An 18,141-nucleotide genomic window follows, 5' to 3' on the forward strand; every position below is an offset into this window, starting at 1 on the left:
CAATACATTAGACTCGATTTTGCTCTGTCTGGTGAATAATGCTGTTCGTTAGTCTTATACACAGACTTTCTATGGGCATTTGCCCTGGACATTTTTATGAAATGTCCAAAAGGCAGGGCAGCTAGTATCCACGTTAACAGAGAAAACCACCGTGCCTATTGTTATCATATCAGGTTGATGAACAGTTAATAAGCAGTGCAGAGTCAGATCCAGACCTGTACGTTGGAACAGTGAATTCCTTCTCAGATCAGCTACAGAAAGTAAAATCAAAAGGAAAGAAAAAGGAAACAAGATAAAAAAGGCAAAGATTTTTTTTTAAATACATTTAAAAAAAAATTAATAATTACAGTATGAAGTAATGAGAATGCATTCTTGTGCAAGTTCGTTTTCAGTGCCAGAGTGGCTGTTTGCTGGCAAATTGCCACTCTGATAAAGCAATATTAAACTCAAATAGAAAAGCACTATTTTGTTCGGGTGAGTTCACTCCATATCTGAATATCATTTGAATATCAAGTCAGGTAGCGGGGTAACATTTTCAGGTAACGTATGGAGGAGCAGGCCATTTTGAGCAGCAACTTCCAGATTGCCATGTTTAATGGTTGTGTAGACTTGGGGCACAGATCAGAGATGATTTCATTGAATGGTGTAAGACGATAAGACATAGGAGCAGAATTAGGCCACTTGGCCCATCGAGTCTGCTCCGCCATTCAATCATGGCTGATATTTTCTCATCCTCATTCTCCTGCCTTCTCCCCATAACCGCTGAGGGTTATCTCACAGGCTTGAGGCTAAATGGCTTATTCCTGTTTCTACATTTTTAACTGTACATGGTGTGGTGATCAGAAGTTTCTGTCTGATTTACAGGTAAATATTGGTTGACAACAAAATCCAACCCATACCATTATATCTATTGCAACAAAATTGATCAAATTCCGTGAGGATATATACAGATTTACACATAGAAATTCAATCAGATTATTTTATAGAGATTTCTTAATCCTCAATACCTCATCATTTTCAGTAGCACTGTCTTGTTGAAATATTGCGCACCAAAATGAAAATATCTCGAGTAACATGACTGAAAAGCATAGAGTAGCAGCACATTAAAAGGCTTCTGTGTCAAGCTGAGTAAATTGCAGGCTGTAACATGCATTCTCGCAACATTCCTCTTTTACTATTCAGCTCACATAGTTTTGCACTAATGGTTCCATCTTAAACTAACAAAGTCCAGTTTCATCATATTGATTATAATCTTGCATTACTTCAGTCAAGTTGTATTGCAAGATAGGGTAATGATACAAAATCTTACTACGCTAATTATATTAGAGAGCAGCATTTAATAAGAAAAGGAGTCAAGTTAGTTGTTATTGGCCTGCATTTCGGCTCTCGCCAGTGAATGATTGCATTAATTACATTTGTACATAGACTTTTTATGGGATTTTGCACTGGAATGTACTGTAAATTAAAGAACCATAAAAATGCAACTCGTTGTATGGAGAATCTGGGATCTCTCTGAATAGAGCAAGTAATCATGTAATTCCATAATCAGATTAAAGAATCATTAATGAGCAGAGAGCCTGAACCAAGAACTGTCAGTTAGAATATCGAAATCAATGTCAAACAAAGCAGGGACAGAAATTGAAGTAGTGGGTGGGATTTACTGACCACCCCGCCGTGTGTTTTTAGGCAGGGAAGACGGGCCGCCAGCGGGATCTACCGATCTCGCCGCTGTCAATGGGAAACCCATGTGTTGGCATGGGACTGGAATTTCCTGCCAATGTGAAAAAACGGTAAATCCCGCCCAATGAGGGGGAAAGGAGGATTGAGATATAAAAAGTCAGAAAGAAAAAGCACAAAAACATTTTCTACTTATTTTTCAAAAAATCTCCTGCAATGACTGAAATCTGAAGGAATGAGACTCCAGGCTTGCTACATTTAATTTTTGGCATCAGAGGGGTTGGTCAGAAACAATTAATACTTATCACAAAGGTAAATGGGTTCTTGCACTAGAATGGGCAGGCCCTAACCTTTATAGTCCATTTAATTCCCATCTCAGAAGTAAGTGCACCAACTTTTCACAGTTCATTATATTCATATAATAATCTTTATTATTGTCACAAGTTGGCTTACATTAACACTGCAACAAAGTTACTGTGAAAAGCCCCTAGTCGCCACACTCCGGCGCCTGTTCTTTGGGTACACTAAAGGGAGAATTCAGAATATCCAAATTACCTAACAGCACATCTTTCGGGACTTGTGGGAGGAAACCCACGCAGACATGGGGAGAACATGCAGACTCCGCACAGATAGTGACCCAAGCCGGGATTGAACCTGGGACCCTGGCGCTGTGAAGCAACAGTGCTAACTGCTGTGCTACCATGCCACCAATCTATTAACTAGTGGAAAATCTGGCCAAATACAAGTATTTAACATTTCAATATAGGAAAGGTATTAAGGCCTTTCTTGACTTTGGATAATCTTCAAACTTTTCCAGATACCATCTGCAACAAAAAGATAAAATATATTTTGAAAGCATAAACAGAAATGTTTCAGAATATTACCACATCATTTTTCATTTTTGGAATTCAATAATATTTTGAATATCCTTGAATAAAGCAGAACTATTTTCTTTTTTGCAAAGTGTGACTCCAGAGTTTTCGCCCCGATTCCCATCTCGTCCACTTTTGCCAGGGCTCCTTGATGTAACCGTAAGTCAAATGCTGTCTTGATGTCAAGGGCAGTCACCCTTAAATTCCCGCTTGAGTTCAGCTCTTTGGTCCATGTTTGGACCAAGGCTGTAATGAGGTTTGGAACTAAGTGACCCTGGTGAAACGCAAATTGAGCAGCGGCTGCAGGTTTTCACCGTGTAGGTGCTGCTTGATAGTAAAGCCAATGACAATGATACCTTCCATAACATGAGTAGACTGATGGGGTGATAAATGACCTGGTTGGATTTGTCCTGCTTTGTGTGAACAGGATATACTTGGGCAATGTTTTTACATTGGCAGGTACATTATTTATTCATTTATGGGATGTGGGCATCGCTGGCTAGACCAGCATTTATTGCCCATCCCTAGTTGCCATGGGGAAGGTAGTGGCGAGCTGTCTTCTTGAACCATTGGAGACCCTGAGGTGTAGGTACACTCAGTGCTGTTAGGGAGGGAGAACCAGGATTTTGATCCAGCGACAGTGAAGGAATAGCGATATATTTCCAAGTCAGGATGGTGAGAGTGACTTGGAGGGGAACCTCCAGGTGTTAGTGTTCCTAGGTATCTGCTGCCCTCGTCCTTAGAGATGGTAGTGGTCGTGGGTTTGGAAGGTGCTGCCTAAGAAACCATGGTACGTTCCTGCAGTGCATCCTGTAGATGGTACACACTGCTAGTACTGTGCGTTGGTGGTAGAGAGAGTGTGGAAGGGGTAGCAATCAAGCTGGCTACTCTGCCCTGGATGGTGTCAAGCTGCTTGAGTGTTGTTGGAGCTGCACTCATCCAGCTAAGTGGAGAGTATTCCATCACACTCTTGTGCTTGTGGTGGTTAGGCTTTGGGGAACAGGATGTGGAGTTACTCGTTGCATGATTGCTAGCCTCTGATGTGTTCTTGTGGCCAGAGTATTATGTGGCTAGTCCAGTTTAGTTTCTGGTCAATAGAATGTTGGTAGTCAGGGATTCAGCGTTAGTAATGCCATTTAATATTAAGGGGCAATGATTAGATCCTCGTTTGTTGGAGATGGTCATTGACTAGAACTTGTGTGGCGCGAATGTTACTGGCCACTTAGTCAGCCCAAGCCTGGATATGGTTTAAGTTTTGCTGCAGTTGGACATGGACTGCTTCAGTACGTGAGGAGTCGCAGTTGGTCCTGAACATTGCGCAATATTCAGCGCAACATCCGACTTCTGACTTTAGATGGAAGGAAGGTCATTGATGAAGCAGCTGAAGATGGTTGGGCCTAGGACACTACCCTGAGGAAGTCCTGCAGTGATGCCCTGGAGCTGTGACGATTGACTCCAGTTTTGCTGGGGCTGCTTGATGCGCCACTCGATCAAATGCTGCCTTGATGTCAAAGGCAGTCACTCTCATCTCCCTTCTGGCATTTAGTTCTTTTGTCCATGTTTGAACCAAGGCTGTAATGAGGTCAAGAGCTGAGTGACCCTGGCGGAAGACAAACTGAGCATCTGTGAGCAGATTATTGCTGAGTAACTGCGCTTGATAGCACGGTTGATAACTCCTTCCATCACTTTGCTGATGATCGAGTTGACTGATGGGATGGTAATTGGCTGGTTGGGATTTGTCCTGTTTCTTGTGTACAGGACATATCTGGGCAATTTTCCACATGCCAGAGTTGTAGCTGTTCTTGAGCACAAGTCTTCAGTACTATTGCAGAATATTGTCAGGGCCCATAGACTTTGCAATATCCAGTGCTTTCAGCTGATTCTTGATATCATGTGGAGCGAAGAAAACTGGCTGAAAATTGACATCTGTGATGCTGAATGAAAGAGACCGAGATGAATCATCCACTTCTGGCTGAAGATTGTTGCAAATGCTTCAGTCATGTCTTTTGCACAGATATGCTGGGCTCCTCCATCATTGAGAATGGGGATATTTGAAGAGCTTCCTCCTCCACTCAGTTGTTTAATTGTCCACCACCATTCACAGCTGGATGTGGCAGGAATGCAGAGCTTAGATCTGATCCATTGGTTGTGGGAATGCCTAGCTCGGACTATCACTTGTTGCTTATGCTGTTTGGCATGTAATCCTGTTTTGTAGCTTCACCAGGTTGACATCTCATTTTTAGCTATGCCTGGTGCTGCTTCTGGGCATGTGCTCCTGCACTCTCCATGGAATTGATCCCATGGTTTGATGGTAATGGTAGAGTGGGTGATATGCTTGGCCATGTGGTTACAGATTGTGTTTGAATACAATTCTGCTATTATTGATGGCCCACAGCACCTCATGGATGTCCAGTCTTGAGCTTCTAGATCTGTTTGAAGTCTATCTCATTTAGCACAGTGGTAGTGCCACACAACACGATGGAGGGTATCTTCAATGTGAAGACAGGACTTTGTCTCCACAAGGACTGTGTGGTGGTCACTCCTACTGATAATGTCATGGACAGATGCATCTGCAGCAGGATGAGGTCAAGTATGTTTTTCTCTCAGTGGTTCCCTCACCACTTGCCACAGTCACAGTCTAGAAGCTATGTCCTTTAGGTCTGGCTAGCTCGGTCTGAGGTGGTACTACTGAGTCACTCTTGGTGAAGTACCCCACCCAGAGTACATTCTACACCCTTGCCACCCTCAGTGCTTCCTCCAAGTGGTGTTCAACATGGAGGAGTACGGATTAGTCACCAGAGGTAGTATGTGGCAATCACCAGGAAGTTTACTTGCCCATGTTTGCTTGATTAGTCTATGAGACAGCCCTCCCAATTTTGGCTCGAGCCCCAGATAGTAAGATGAACTTTGCAGGGTTAATATGGCTGGGTTTGTTGATGTCAGGTGGTCCATCTGGTTTCATTCCTAGTGGTTGAATACAACTGTGTGGCATTTCAGAGCCAACCACATTGCTGTGGATCTGGAGTTACATGCAAGTCACAGGTAAGGATGGCTTGTTTCCCTCCCTAAAGAACCAGTTGGGTTTTTGCAACAATCGACAATGGATTAATTCCACATGTTTCGAGTTTTTAAATTCCACCATCTGCCGAGGCCCCCAGAGCATTAATCTGGGTCTCTGGATTATTAGTCAAGAGACAATACCACTGTGCCACTGCCTACCCTTTAGGTGCCTGTGTTATAGCTTAATTGGAACAGCTTGGCTAAGGGTGCAGTTAGTTCTGGAGCACAAGCCTTCAGTAGTATTGCTAGGATGTTGTCAGGGTCCATAGCCTTTGCAGGATCCAATTTCTTCAGCCACTTCTGGATATCTGAGATGTTGGGGACCTCAGGAGGAGGCGGAGATGGATCATCAACTCAGGACCTCTGACTGAAGATGGACGAAATGTTTCAGCCTGATCTTTTTTACTGATGTGCTTTGCTCCCCGATGATTAGGGAAGGGTATATTTGTGGAGCTTCCTCCTCCTGTTAGTAGAACTATCCACAACTATTCACGACTGGATGTGGCAAGCGTTCAGAGCTTTGATTTAATTTGTTCGTTGCGAGATCACTTAGCTCGGACTATTGCATGCTGTTTCCTGTTTGGCAAGTTGCCCTGTGTTAGAGCTTCACCAGGTTGACATCTCATTTTTATGCATGCCTGGTGCTCCTCTTGACATTCCCTCCTGCTCTCTTTTGGACAATGCAAAGCTGGCAAGAATTTGTTGTTCAGAAGAGAGTGATTTTACACTCCATTTGAGAGGCATGAATGTGTGCACGCATGCAATCTGATTTTTAAAAAATAGTGAAAGAAGGGAGCAGAAAGAAGGAGAATGAGTTGATGAAAAAGGCATTGAAGCTGACTCATTAACTAAAATGGCAGCAAAGCAATGCTAAACGAATCAAAGTATTCAGGATCAGAGCTGCCAAGGTAGGTAAGAGAACTGCCATGCTGAAAGTCATACTGGCACATGGATTAGACCAAAACTTTAGAATTGGCCAATTGAGAGTTAACATCGTCTTTCATAACTTGCTCGAAAATTCAGAAGGACGATGAAGCAACTTTTGGGAGAGGATTAACCGTTCTTCAAATATTGATTCAACTGTTCCTTAAAGATAATCTCTGCCTCAACAATTCCATGTTCCAACAAGGCTGTGTAAATAAATTTTCTTCTAACCTATCTCCTCGGGATAATTTTAAATTTCCTTATCATGGACTTCACAGCCACAAGGAAATATTTGTTTCCAACAAAACACTTCATAATTTTAAATCTTACTTTAAATTACTTCTACTCCAGCTGCACTAATCCTAATATCTCATAGTAATTTCTCATCCCTGACATCGTCCCATTGAGGTCTATTTATGCTGTATCCTCGCTATGTCTTTAATGCTCTTTCTGTTATGAGGCAACCAAATAGCATCCAGTATTGCAACTGTAGGTAATGAAAATGCTTATTGTCACAAGTAGGCTTCAAATGAAGTTACTGTGAAAAGCCCCTAGTCGCCACATTCCGGCGCCTGTTCGGGGAGGCTGTTCCGGGAATCGAACTGTGCTGCTGGTCTGCTTTCAAAGCCAGCGATTTAGCCCTGTGCTAAACAGCCCCTGTATATGTTCTGTATAAATTTATTAACACTTCTTTACTCTTGTATTCTTTTATAGATCTCTCCATTCATTCACCCCCTTCAAATCTTTCAATTGAATATTTAATTGTCCAATATATATTCTTCATCTTAATTTCTCTTCCTAGTGGTGCAGGAAACAGACAAAGCACATGCTTACATCTGATTCTATGCTGTTTTTCCTGGAACAAGTTGGCATACTGTCGCCAGAGGCTATAGCTTGAGGGATGCTACTCCACATCAAGCATGGCTGATCAGGAGACCCTCCTGCTCTTACAACCTGCCTTAGGCGCACTGGAAGGTTTTACAGGTTGATAATCAACCTGTTTCACCATTTTATGAAAGAACCTTCCTTGGCCATCATGTTCTGGAGTGGGACTTGAATAAGGAGCTTTTGGTTCAGAGGAAGGGACACTATCTATTGTACCACAAGACCTCCCCAGTGTATATTACCTCACAGTTATGCGCATTAAACTGCATGTCCCAGCTGTTTGCCCATTCTGTTAACTTGTCTGATCACTGTTTTCAGGCCGCCACCAGGGATGTCCAAAAATCACAAGGACCAATATGGTGGCAGCCATGCTGCTCACATCTGGAAATTTGTTGTATCTGGAGTCCTTTGTATATTAGGTGACAGGACTGTATATAATAGTTTTAAAAGCATGGGACGAGGCAGGCAATATTACAGAAGTATAAACTTGGTGATAGGCCTGATGCAGTTCTTCGCAGGGGTTGAATCGCTGAACCATACTGAAGCACATTCTTCCACAACATAAAGCAGCAACATAGAAGAGGGCTTGTTTCCTCTTGGCAATTGTTATTCACTCCAGACTTAAAGTAAAACAATTTCAATTGAGCAACAGATAGGGTATTGAACTGAACTTGAACCTTACCGATGATGTTGAGCAGCCCGAGAAGAAAGAACGAAAAGTCCAAATACAGCGAATGCTGCACTTGGCAGTGACCAGCAAGCCATGGCAAACCCAATCCATTCTATGATTTCTCCAAGGAAGTTAGCACCAGACACATATTCAAACATTCCCCCTTTAAAATATCACAGAAATTAATGTTTACAAAATATATAGTGTCGTTTTATTATATTTTAGGCCGAATGGAATATTGTTTTAAAATCACTCACCATGGGGGATTTTATACCCTGTTTCACCAGGTTTTCGTAGCTTTCTGAGGATATGGTCAGAATGCAGGTTTACTGACAATCCAAAAAACCAGAGCACAAAGCCTAAAAACAAGAACTTGAATTTAAAAATTGCATCATCAAATTTCTCTCATGTTCACAGTATCCATTTTGCTTCAGAAAGAAATACGGAAAAATAAAGTGACCGAGGAAAAACAACGGTTGTAGATGGCACCAGGAAAAGTGAAATAGAATGTACAAGTAATTCTTTCATTGGGTAAAATGCAAACACTAATGCCATTGCACTGGGTCTGTAACTGATGCCAAGGGCAGAATTTTAAAACTGTGTTGGAGTTGGGACTGGAGGTAGGAGGCCGTGACGACTGGCAACGGAGCGTGGCATACCAGTTTGCTGGTACGTTCCTGCCTCGGGACTATTTTAATATCGGCATCTTCTAGGGGTTGTTCACTAGCCACCCACAAGTGGCAAGAAGGGCATATTAACGCCAATGTTCTGAGAGTGACCGGAAATGACCTTGAAATATCTAGTCAGCTGGTGAGCCCCTTTGGCCACTGAAGCCAGCCTGGTGCATGGAGATTGCCTCCCGATGGCACTCGAGCATAGATTTAAATGATCCCCACCCTCCGCATTCGACACATGGAGATAGTCACAGCTGCGGCCACAGGCTGCCCTGTCATGTGGTTCCCCCTCATAATGGTGGAAAAACTGGAATGTATTCAGAGGACACCTCCATCTTGAGGCACCCTCTCTCTCACTCCTACCTACATAGTCAGAGTCCACCTCCGGTTGTGAAATTACCACTTCCTTAGTGCTGGAAGGCCTCCTATTGGCCCTCCAGCGTCAGAAAGCCAAATGCGCTCTGCCACTGATTGGTAGTTTTCTTCAAAATCACATTATGCGTCAGGCGCTAAAGTGATATCGGATCAGGACCCAGAATTATTCCTATCTCGACTCCAAATTGAAAATTCAGCCCCAAGTGCCTTGAAGCTGCTTCCTTGTTTGGCCAGATGTTGTAGCAAGAACAATGATGACGCTATCCATACTCACCATTATTAAGGAACAAATCAGACAGGAATATCCAGCAACCACACATGCAAAATTAAACATGGAAATCAGGAAGCTGTCCTGCTCCTCCATCCTAAATCTTGTCAAATCTCTTGCCGTTCAAATACATAAAGGGGAGTGAAGGTTATGAAAGTAAGCTTTTATGGAATGTAAAACTGATTGTATTTATCGACCACAGCTCAGCCTTCAACACCATCATTCCTACGAAACTCATCTCCAAACTCCGTAGCCTTGGCCTCTCCCTCTGTGACTGGATCCTGAACTTTCTAACCCACAGGCCACAATCACTAAAGATAGGAAGCAACACCTCCTCCACGATCATCCTCAACACCGGTGCCCCACAAGGCTGTGTCCTCAGCCCCCTACTATACTCCTTATATACCTATGACTGTGTGGCCAAATTCCCCTCCAACTCGATATTCAAATTTGATGATGACACCACCGTAGTGGGTCGGATTTCAAACAATGACGAGACTGAGTACAGCAATGAGATAGAGAATCTGGTGAACTGGTGCAACGACAATAATCTCTCCCTCAATGTCAACAAAACAAAGGAGATTGTCATCGACTTCAGGAAGCATAGTGGAGAACATGCCCCTGTCTACATCAATGGCAACGAAGTAGAAAGGGTCGAGAGCTTCAAGTTTTTAGGTGTCCAGATCACCAACAGCCTGACCTGGTCCCCCCATGCCGACACTATAGTTAAGAAAGCCCACCAACGACTCTACTTTCTCAGAAGACTGAGGAAGATTGGCATGTCAGCTATGACCCTCACCAACCTCTCCAGATGCACCATAGAAAGCATTCTTTCTGGTTGTATCACAGCTGGGTATGGAGCCTGCTCTGCCCAAGACCACAGGAAACTACAAAAGGTTGTGAATGTAGCCCAGTCCATCACGCAAACCAGCCTCCCATCCACTGACACTATCTATAATTCTCGCTGCCTCAGAAAGGCAGCCAGCATAATTAAGGACCCCACTCACCCCGGACATACTCTCTTCCACCTTCTTCCGTCAGGAAAAAGATACCAGAGTTTGAGTCATGTACCAACCGACTCAAGAACAGCTTCTTCCCTACTGCCATCAGACTTTTGAACGGACCTACCTCGTATCAAGTTGATCTTTTCTCTACACCTTGCGATAACTGCAACATTATATTCTGCAGTCTCTCCTTCTTTCCCGATGTACAGTATGCATTGTTTGTACAGCATGCAAGAAACAATACTTTTCACTGTATACTAATACATGTGACAATAATAAATCAAATCAAAAAGCTGCTCTAATTATTTCAAGAGAAAAAGATTGGTGAAGACAAATGTTACAGTCAAAAACAGGGGAAATTATAATGGGGAACAAAGAAATAGCTGAGGAAGTAAATAAATGCAATTCAATAAGATTGTGGCTTAGTTTTGGCCTCAACTTTCTCGCCCACTCCCATATCCCCAGAGAGACACAAAAATGTCTATCCCAGCCTTAAATGTATTCAACAGTGGAGCATTCACAAATCTCTCGGGTATACACTTCCAAAAATACACAAGCCTATCAATGAAAACATTTCTCCTCATCTCATCCCTAAATGATTGTCACTTATCCTGAGACAGTGCAACAACCTCCAAACCCCCGCCCCAAAATGTTCTAGATTCCCCAGCTAGGGAGAAACAGCTTCAGAACCTTGGATGTTTCAATAAGATCTCCTCTCATTCCTCTAAACTCCAGACAGTACAGGCTCAAGTTATTCAGTCGCTAACACATGGTCTCAAGAATGCATAGGTGTGTGGTGGACCCCCGCCTTAGTGGATCCCAGCTTGGATGGAATTTCATACTGGCCCCAAGCCCCAAACCCTCCCTCGGAGCCCCACAACCCTAGCCGCCTCATGGAAATACCCTCCATGTCCTATCACACTGCACAGTGGGGTTTCCTGTATGTGCTGCTCCTGCACACCTTCACTTCCTTTCCCTCACCCATCACCCAGACAGGCCTTGGCGTCCTTGTTGATGTCCAGTGGCGGAATTCCCTGCGGAGGTCCCTCTATGGAGGATTCCTCCCCCTTTATCTTGGGGAGCTGGGGTGGAGGTGTTGCATGCAGTACCCATGCAACCATTGACTGTAATGGTCCACGGACTCCCATGAGGCCGGTCTCTTTTGCTGCCTTGTGGAGACCGTGGACCATGTATATGTTAAATGTTTCAGGCTGCACCCTCTTTAGTTTTTTGCTTAACCTTTTATTGCAGTTTTGTTTGCACGTTACGTCCACGCCCACGCCCAAGCTTACTCTCATAGCATTCACTCCCCTTTATGTATTTGAACAGCAAGAGATTTGACAAGATTTAGAGAGGGATGAGGAAGGAGGAGGACCTTCTCGTCAACCTGCTTATGGGCCTGGCAAAACTTGCCATTAACAGATCCAGGCAGTGGGCGACTGAGGGGGGCATCCAGCCGGAATGTCTGTTCCTCTTCTGTATCTTCATTCGCGGCCAGGTGAGCCTGAATGGATGGAATGTAGGCAGAACAATACTTTCCATTGTACCTTGGTACACGTAACAATAAAACAAATCCAAATCCTGAAGAGGAAGCATGCGGTGTGGAAGGCCTTCCATACCCGGTGGGCACCGCATGGTCTGGGTGCTTTATTGACCCATTTAATCATCTTTTATTTTAATATTTTAAAGTTTCATTTGCTCTTTGTTTTAGTTTAGGGCAGTGCCCCTTTAAGGAGTGCCCCCTTTTAATTTGTCCCTCAGTTTGTTGATTTAGTTTAAGTACCAGTGTCCCAGGTTTGATTCCCGGCTTGTGTCACTGTCTGTGCGGAGTCAGCACGTTCTCCCCGTGTCTGCTTGGGTTCCTCCGGGTGCTCCGGTTTCCTCCCACAGGTTCCAAAAGACGTGCTGTTAGGTGAATTGGACATTCTGAATTCTCTATCTGTGTACCCAAACAGGCAGCGGAATGTGGCGACTAGGTGATTTTCACAGTAACTTCATTGCAGTGTTAATGTAAGCCTACTTAAACAATAATAAAGATTATTATTGTTATTAGTTGGAAAATAGTTCAAGGCACCAATCTGGTGAACTTCTGTTGTACCGCCTCTAATGCAAGTACATTTTCCTTACATATGGAGAGCCAAACTGTCATCAGAGCCCTGCAACAATTGTAGTAAGACTTCCTTATTAGTGTATGCTAGTTCCCTTGCAGTAAAGGCTAACATGCTACTTGTCTTCCTAATGTGCATGCATGCTAACCCTCTTCTATGTTCCTTGGACATGTATACTCAAATCCCACTGGACCTCAACATTTAGAAGTTTCACATCTTTTAAAATACATTCCGTTTTTCAAAGTGAACAACCTAGCACCTCTCCATATTATCAGAAACATAGGGGCTAATAAGACTTGAGACAATTAAGGTAATTAATATCAGCAGAGAAAAAAAGTATTGGATAAATCTCAGAGTTTAAAATCCAACATATTCTCAGGAGCTGATGGCCTACATTCTGAAGCAATAGCTGCAGACATAGTGGATGCATTGGTTATCAATATAAAATTCCATAGATTCTAGAATGATTGCAACAAATTAGAAAGCTAGCAAATGTGACACTGCTGCTGAGGAAAGGAGGGGAAATCTATTACTCAGGATCTCTTAGCACTGGGAGGGCAGGGTGGCACAGTGGCTAGCACTGATGCCTCACGGCACTGAGGACCTGGTTCGATCCCGGCCCAGGTCATTGGCAGTGTGGAGTTTGCACATTCTCCCCGTATTTGCGAGGGTTTCACCCCCACAACCCAAAGATGTGCAGTGGAGGTGGATTGGCCACACTAAATTGCCCCTTAATTGGGGGCAAAAAAAGAATTGGGCACTTTAACTTTATTTAAAAAAAGATCTCTGAGCACTGCACTTAGAACTTCATAGTATGATCTGACAGAGACAATTTTGTTTTATAAAATGAAAATTGTTTGTGTCAAATTTATTCATGGTTTTTGACAATGGAACAGGTAAAGTAGTGGAGATAATTTCACCATATATTTTCGCAAGTGATATTTTTCTTTCGGGCTTGTCCATTTCAGTATAAAATTAACTTTTTAACTCTGCTAAGTTTTCTGATTGTCAAACAACCTCCTTGACACTGAATTACCTTTAAGAACGTGGAGTCACTTTCTTCAAATTTTGATGAAACATTTTTTGATTTACATTACCTTTTCTGTTCCCTTTATCTAGCTAATCACACCTTTGTTTCCCCCTCTTTATATTATGTTCTGTATTAAGATTTGAAATTTCAATTAAATTTTCTAACTTAAGTTTGCCTGGATTAGACTCTGTGGCCCCAATATTAAAGCAGAAATACATTGAGAGAAGAGGGCAGAGAGGAGTTGGGATCCAAATAGAGTGGGAAAGTTGGAAGTGGGTTCAGAGTGTTAGTCTGACTGTTTAACACAGGCGCTTTCATTATCATTTTGCTTACAGATTTGGCATACATGTCACAATCTCTAGCATGTAAAGAGCCAATCCAAGGATGAAACCTGGAAATGCTTGGAATTGGAAGCAATGGAGGAAGATTTTTCAGAGTGGAATCGAAGAATGAATGTGAGGCAAAATGGTGCCAAATAATAATATTTATGTGACCTAACTAAACAAAATAAAGTAAAAACACACCATGCTCAAAGGCTGCACTCCGTTTTCGTGAGACCTGGTGTGATGTGCTGCTGCAGGTGGTGAAGAGTGACGTGAGACACCGTTCCCCAGCAATGAGAGGAGAAATCTTCTGCTGATACCAAAAAGGCATGGTATGAGATGACATAAGCGCTGAGTAGCAGGAATGTAATGCCATGCTCCTGGATTCAGTGCATGAAACACCTAATCAGATGAGTACAGATGGATATTCATGTTCTCTCCAACTCCCTCACTTGATCGTCTCAAACCTACTTCTTTGCATCATTCCTCACACTCCCTTACTTTTCATGAAAATACGAACTAGGAGCAACAGTAGGCCACTCGGCCCTTCGCCTACTCTGCCAGTCAATAATATCATGATTGATTTGACTGTAACCACCCACCTGTCTCCCCGGTAACCTTTTCACCCCCTTGTTTCTCAAGACTCTATGCGAATATGGACACATACTCATCCTTCTCTTTTCATGTAATTTCTCATGTTTCCATCTATCCATACATCACTGTTGCATGAAGCAATTTAATGTTTCTCTCTCATTGCAGTGAATTTGGCGAAACTGCCATCCATCAGATGGATGCATGGCCTTACTCTCACTCATACGTCTGTTCTTTCCCTCATTTGAGAAGAGTACACAGAACATGAGGGAGAGAATGGTAGCATTGGGGTAGCACGGTAGCATTGTGGATAGCACAATTGCTTCACAGCTCCAGGGTCCCAGGTTCGATTCCGGCTTGGGTCACTGTCTGTGCGGAGTCTGCACATCCTCCCCATGTGTGCGTGGGTTTCCTCCGGGTGCTCCGGTTTCCTCCCACAGTCCAAAGATGTGCGGGTTAGGTGGATTGGTCATGATAAATTGCCCTTAGTGTCCAAAATTGCCCTTAGTGTTGGGTTATGGGGATAGGGTGGAGGTGCTGAACTTGGGTAGGGTGCTCTTTCCAAGAGCCGGTGCAGACTCGATGGCTGAATGGCCTCCTTCTGCACTGTAAATTCTATGATAATTCTATGATAACTGGAGATAGGCCACCACAGATTTTGAACATAGAAAGGCAAGAGAGGAAGAGCTGGAAATCAGTTGAGTTCTGGTGTCCTTGGCAGTCGACAGCTCAGGTATTGTGCGACAGCTCAGGTATTTGCACTTCAATGGAACCAGTTAGTGATGTGTTGGGTAGGCTGTGTCGATGTGGACTGCACTTGAAAGAGTGTAGCGAGAGACAGACCTCCAACACTTGATAAGATGCAACACGATTTTATTTAACATCTAAACTATTATACATGTTCAACTGTGGGGTGACACTATGCTGACTTGACTGGAGACCTGATACTACTGATACTAGCCGAACCAGACTTAGTAGCTACCACATGGTGTTTGCACTGGCCAGTTCACTAACTCTGACTGTCTCAGAGGCTGGGTCCCGAGAGAGCAGGAAAACCGGTGCCCTCTGGCTTTATAGTGGTCGTGTCCTGTCTGGTGATTGGCTGCTCTGTTCTGTGTGCTTACTGGTCTCATCCTGTGTGTCAATCACTGCCTGTCTGCACTCCATTGTATACATAGATGTATATTATGACAGTTAGAACAGTATTAGACTTTTCACTTGGTAACTCATACTTCACAATGGAGCAGGAGCTGATGTTGGTGGAAGGATAGCAGTGGACAGGCCATGTGAGAAGGCACTGCCTACCTCGCTTTGTCCAGCTGGACAGAGGTGCTGTACCTCGAAAATCACCAAAGTAAAAGTGAACCATTGAGCTGTAACAGACAATGTGCAAACAGGCCTTTCAAGCACACTGACCATGACTGCAGAATGGCTGGAAGTTTTTGCCACAAGCTTGAGTGAGCTGATGCTGCAGGGTATCTGCATCCTGTGTTGTTGTGTGGATACAAAAGACAACTCTGTGGAACGTCAAACACTGCAATCAAATGTGTACATGAACACCTTGAACACAGCCGTTCAGATTCTGGATGTCAACATGGCTGCTACCTTAAATAGGGGGATACTTTAGCTTTGGCCTTCCAATGCTGCAATGAACCACACATCAAAGTGTTCAATGGTCACAATGGTAGCAGTAAATTCAACTGAGCCATGAGAGAGATGATGGTAAAAACAACTACATTCAAGCATGTTTACTACTCATCACTTACCCTCTCTCAGCCAGTAACCAGCCGAGAATTTTGTTTCCCAATGCTCAAGTCTGCCACTACACAGGTGCAGAAGGAGCAGTCATTGACAGGGCCTTCACAGGCACAAAAAAATCCAGAGGATGTCAGCCAAATGCACCTCAGCAGTTCGAGCAGGGATATGGGCAGCCTGTCTCTACCTCTGCTGAAACGACAGAGATTATACCAAGTAGGCGGAATACAAAAAGGAAGAGTGACACCCTGACATTACACAAAGGTATGCACATCAGTGTGTTTTATTTTAAGTTAGCTCACGTAAATGTGATTATTTGGCACCATTTTCCTTTAGAACCATAGAATCCATCCAATGCAGAAGGAGGCCATTTGGTTCATCAAGGCTGCACCGATCCTCTGAAGGAGCACCTAACCTAGGCCCACTTCCTCGCCCTAACCTCGTAACCCCACTGAACCTACACATCTTTGAACACTAAGGGGCAATTTTAGCATGGCTAATCCACCGCACCTGCACTTCTTTGGACTGTGGGAAGAAACTGGCGCACTGGGAGGAAATCCTCGTAGACATGGGGAGAAAGTGCAAACTCCACAGTCACCCGAGACTGGAATTGAAGCTGGGTCTGTGCTTCTGTGAGGCGGCAGTGTTAACCACTGTGCCACGCTTCTCATCTATTTTTGCTTTCTGGGATCACTAGTCAGCTTTTAATTTGTTTGACGATGAATGGGAATTTCACAAATTGCCGGGAATCAATGAGGGCACGTTCAAGATGTGATTGGTTGTTTGGAGGCCTCCTTTGTATCTGTGCTGAGGGGGATGAGGATGGTGTGCCATTAACATGTGCTGGTGTCCCATCCACCACTTGAATCATTCGCTCCATCCTGCACCAGTGCACAATGGCAGCAATGTGGACCATTCGCAAGGTCCACTGCAGTAACTTGTCAAGCCACCTTCAACAGCAGTTTAAAATCCCAACGACTTTTACCATCGAGAAAGACAAAGGAAGCAGATGCTTGAGAACACCATTACCTATAAGTTCTCCTCCAAGCTACACACCATCCTGACTTAGAACTACATCAATATTCCCTCATTGTCGGTGGGGTAAAAATCTGGAAATCTCCGGTAGCTACACCAGTTGCACTGTAGTGATTTAAGATTATGGCTAACAATTTCCTTCTCAAGCACAACAAATGCTGGTCTTGCCGGTGACGCTCACATTCTGTGAAAGAATAAAGTAAGAACAACACACCTCACTGAAGCAGTGCTGTAGGAAAGAGACGCTGGCACGAGCATTGGGACATAAAAGAACTGGACCTGAACCACGTTGGGGCTTTAGAGTTCCAGTGGCAAAGATGTATAGGGCTGTCACAAACTAAAAGATGGACAATGGTTAAACCATGGAAGAAATATGTGAGTGAAACATTGTAGCAGAAAGATGAGGGTGCATAAATCAAGTAATTGTTCTTTATCCAAAGGCATGAAGGGGCAAACTGAATGAATTGCAGGTACAAACTCAATTTAGAGGGTATTATTATTATGATATAGTGGTCATTACTGAGGCAAGGCTGCAAGACAAAGTCAGGATTGGGAATTTAAAGATATACAAGAAAGATGGAGAAAATGGTCAAAGGGAAATAGTCTTATGATTATAGTAGTTGTGAGTATTAAGAATTCAATACAGTATTTCAATGAGTTTGATTCAGCCCTTCAATTACCACTGTACTCAGCTTCTTTCAGTTGTGAATTTCAAGAAGCCTGAGAAACCTTGTGTGCTGTTAAATTTTGAAAGTTAATTGTTAACCTGGGGGATGTGTGCAAGCAGCTTATTACACTTGTGCGAAACCTGTAAGTTGGAGCTGCTTTCCCGACCCACTGACATTTTTGCTAGTGTTAAAAGCCTCCTCCACCCTTCATCCAAATCTATG

At 43.5% G+C, this 18,141-nt stretch overlaps 1 protein-coding gene across 2 annotated transcripts in view; it reads right to left on the bottom strand.

The window, feature by feature from the left end:
- Window positions 1-2,085: 2,085 nt before the first annotated feature.
- The window catches only part of srd5a1 (steroid-5-alpha-reductase, alpha polypeptide 1 (3-oxo-5 alpha-steroid delta 4-dehydrogenase alpha 1)), a 62,724-nt gene continuing 46,668 nt past the window's right edge, over window positions 2,086-18,141 (bottom strand). For both annotated transcript variants that reach the window (XM_072509487.1, XM_072509486.1), the window contains 3 exons: window positions 8,346-8,447; window positions 8,101-8,251; window positions 2,086-2,501 (listed from right to left, as the gene is read on the bottom strand). In XM_072509487.1, coding sequence (XP_072365588.1) covers window positions 2,435-2,501; window positions 8,101-8,251; window positions 8,346-8,447 — 320 coding nt within the window. In that variant the 3' untranslated portion in view covers window positions 2,086-2,434. The remainder of the gene's footprint in view (window positions 2,502-8,100; window positions 8,252-8,345; window positions 8,448-18,141) is intronic.

The sequence above is a fragment of the Scyliorhinus torazame genome, chromosome 6, assembly GCF_047496885.1.
Source record: "Scyliorhinus torazame isolate Kashiwa2021f chromosome 6, sScyTor2.1, whole genome shotgun sequence".
In the NCBI taxonomy this organism is placed as follows: Eukaryota; Metazoa; Chordata; class Chondrichthyes; order Carcharhiniformes; family Scyliorhinidae; genus Scyliorhinus; species Scyliorhinus torazame.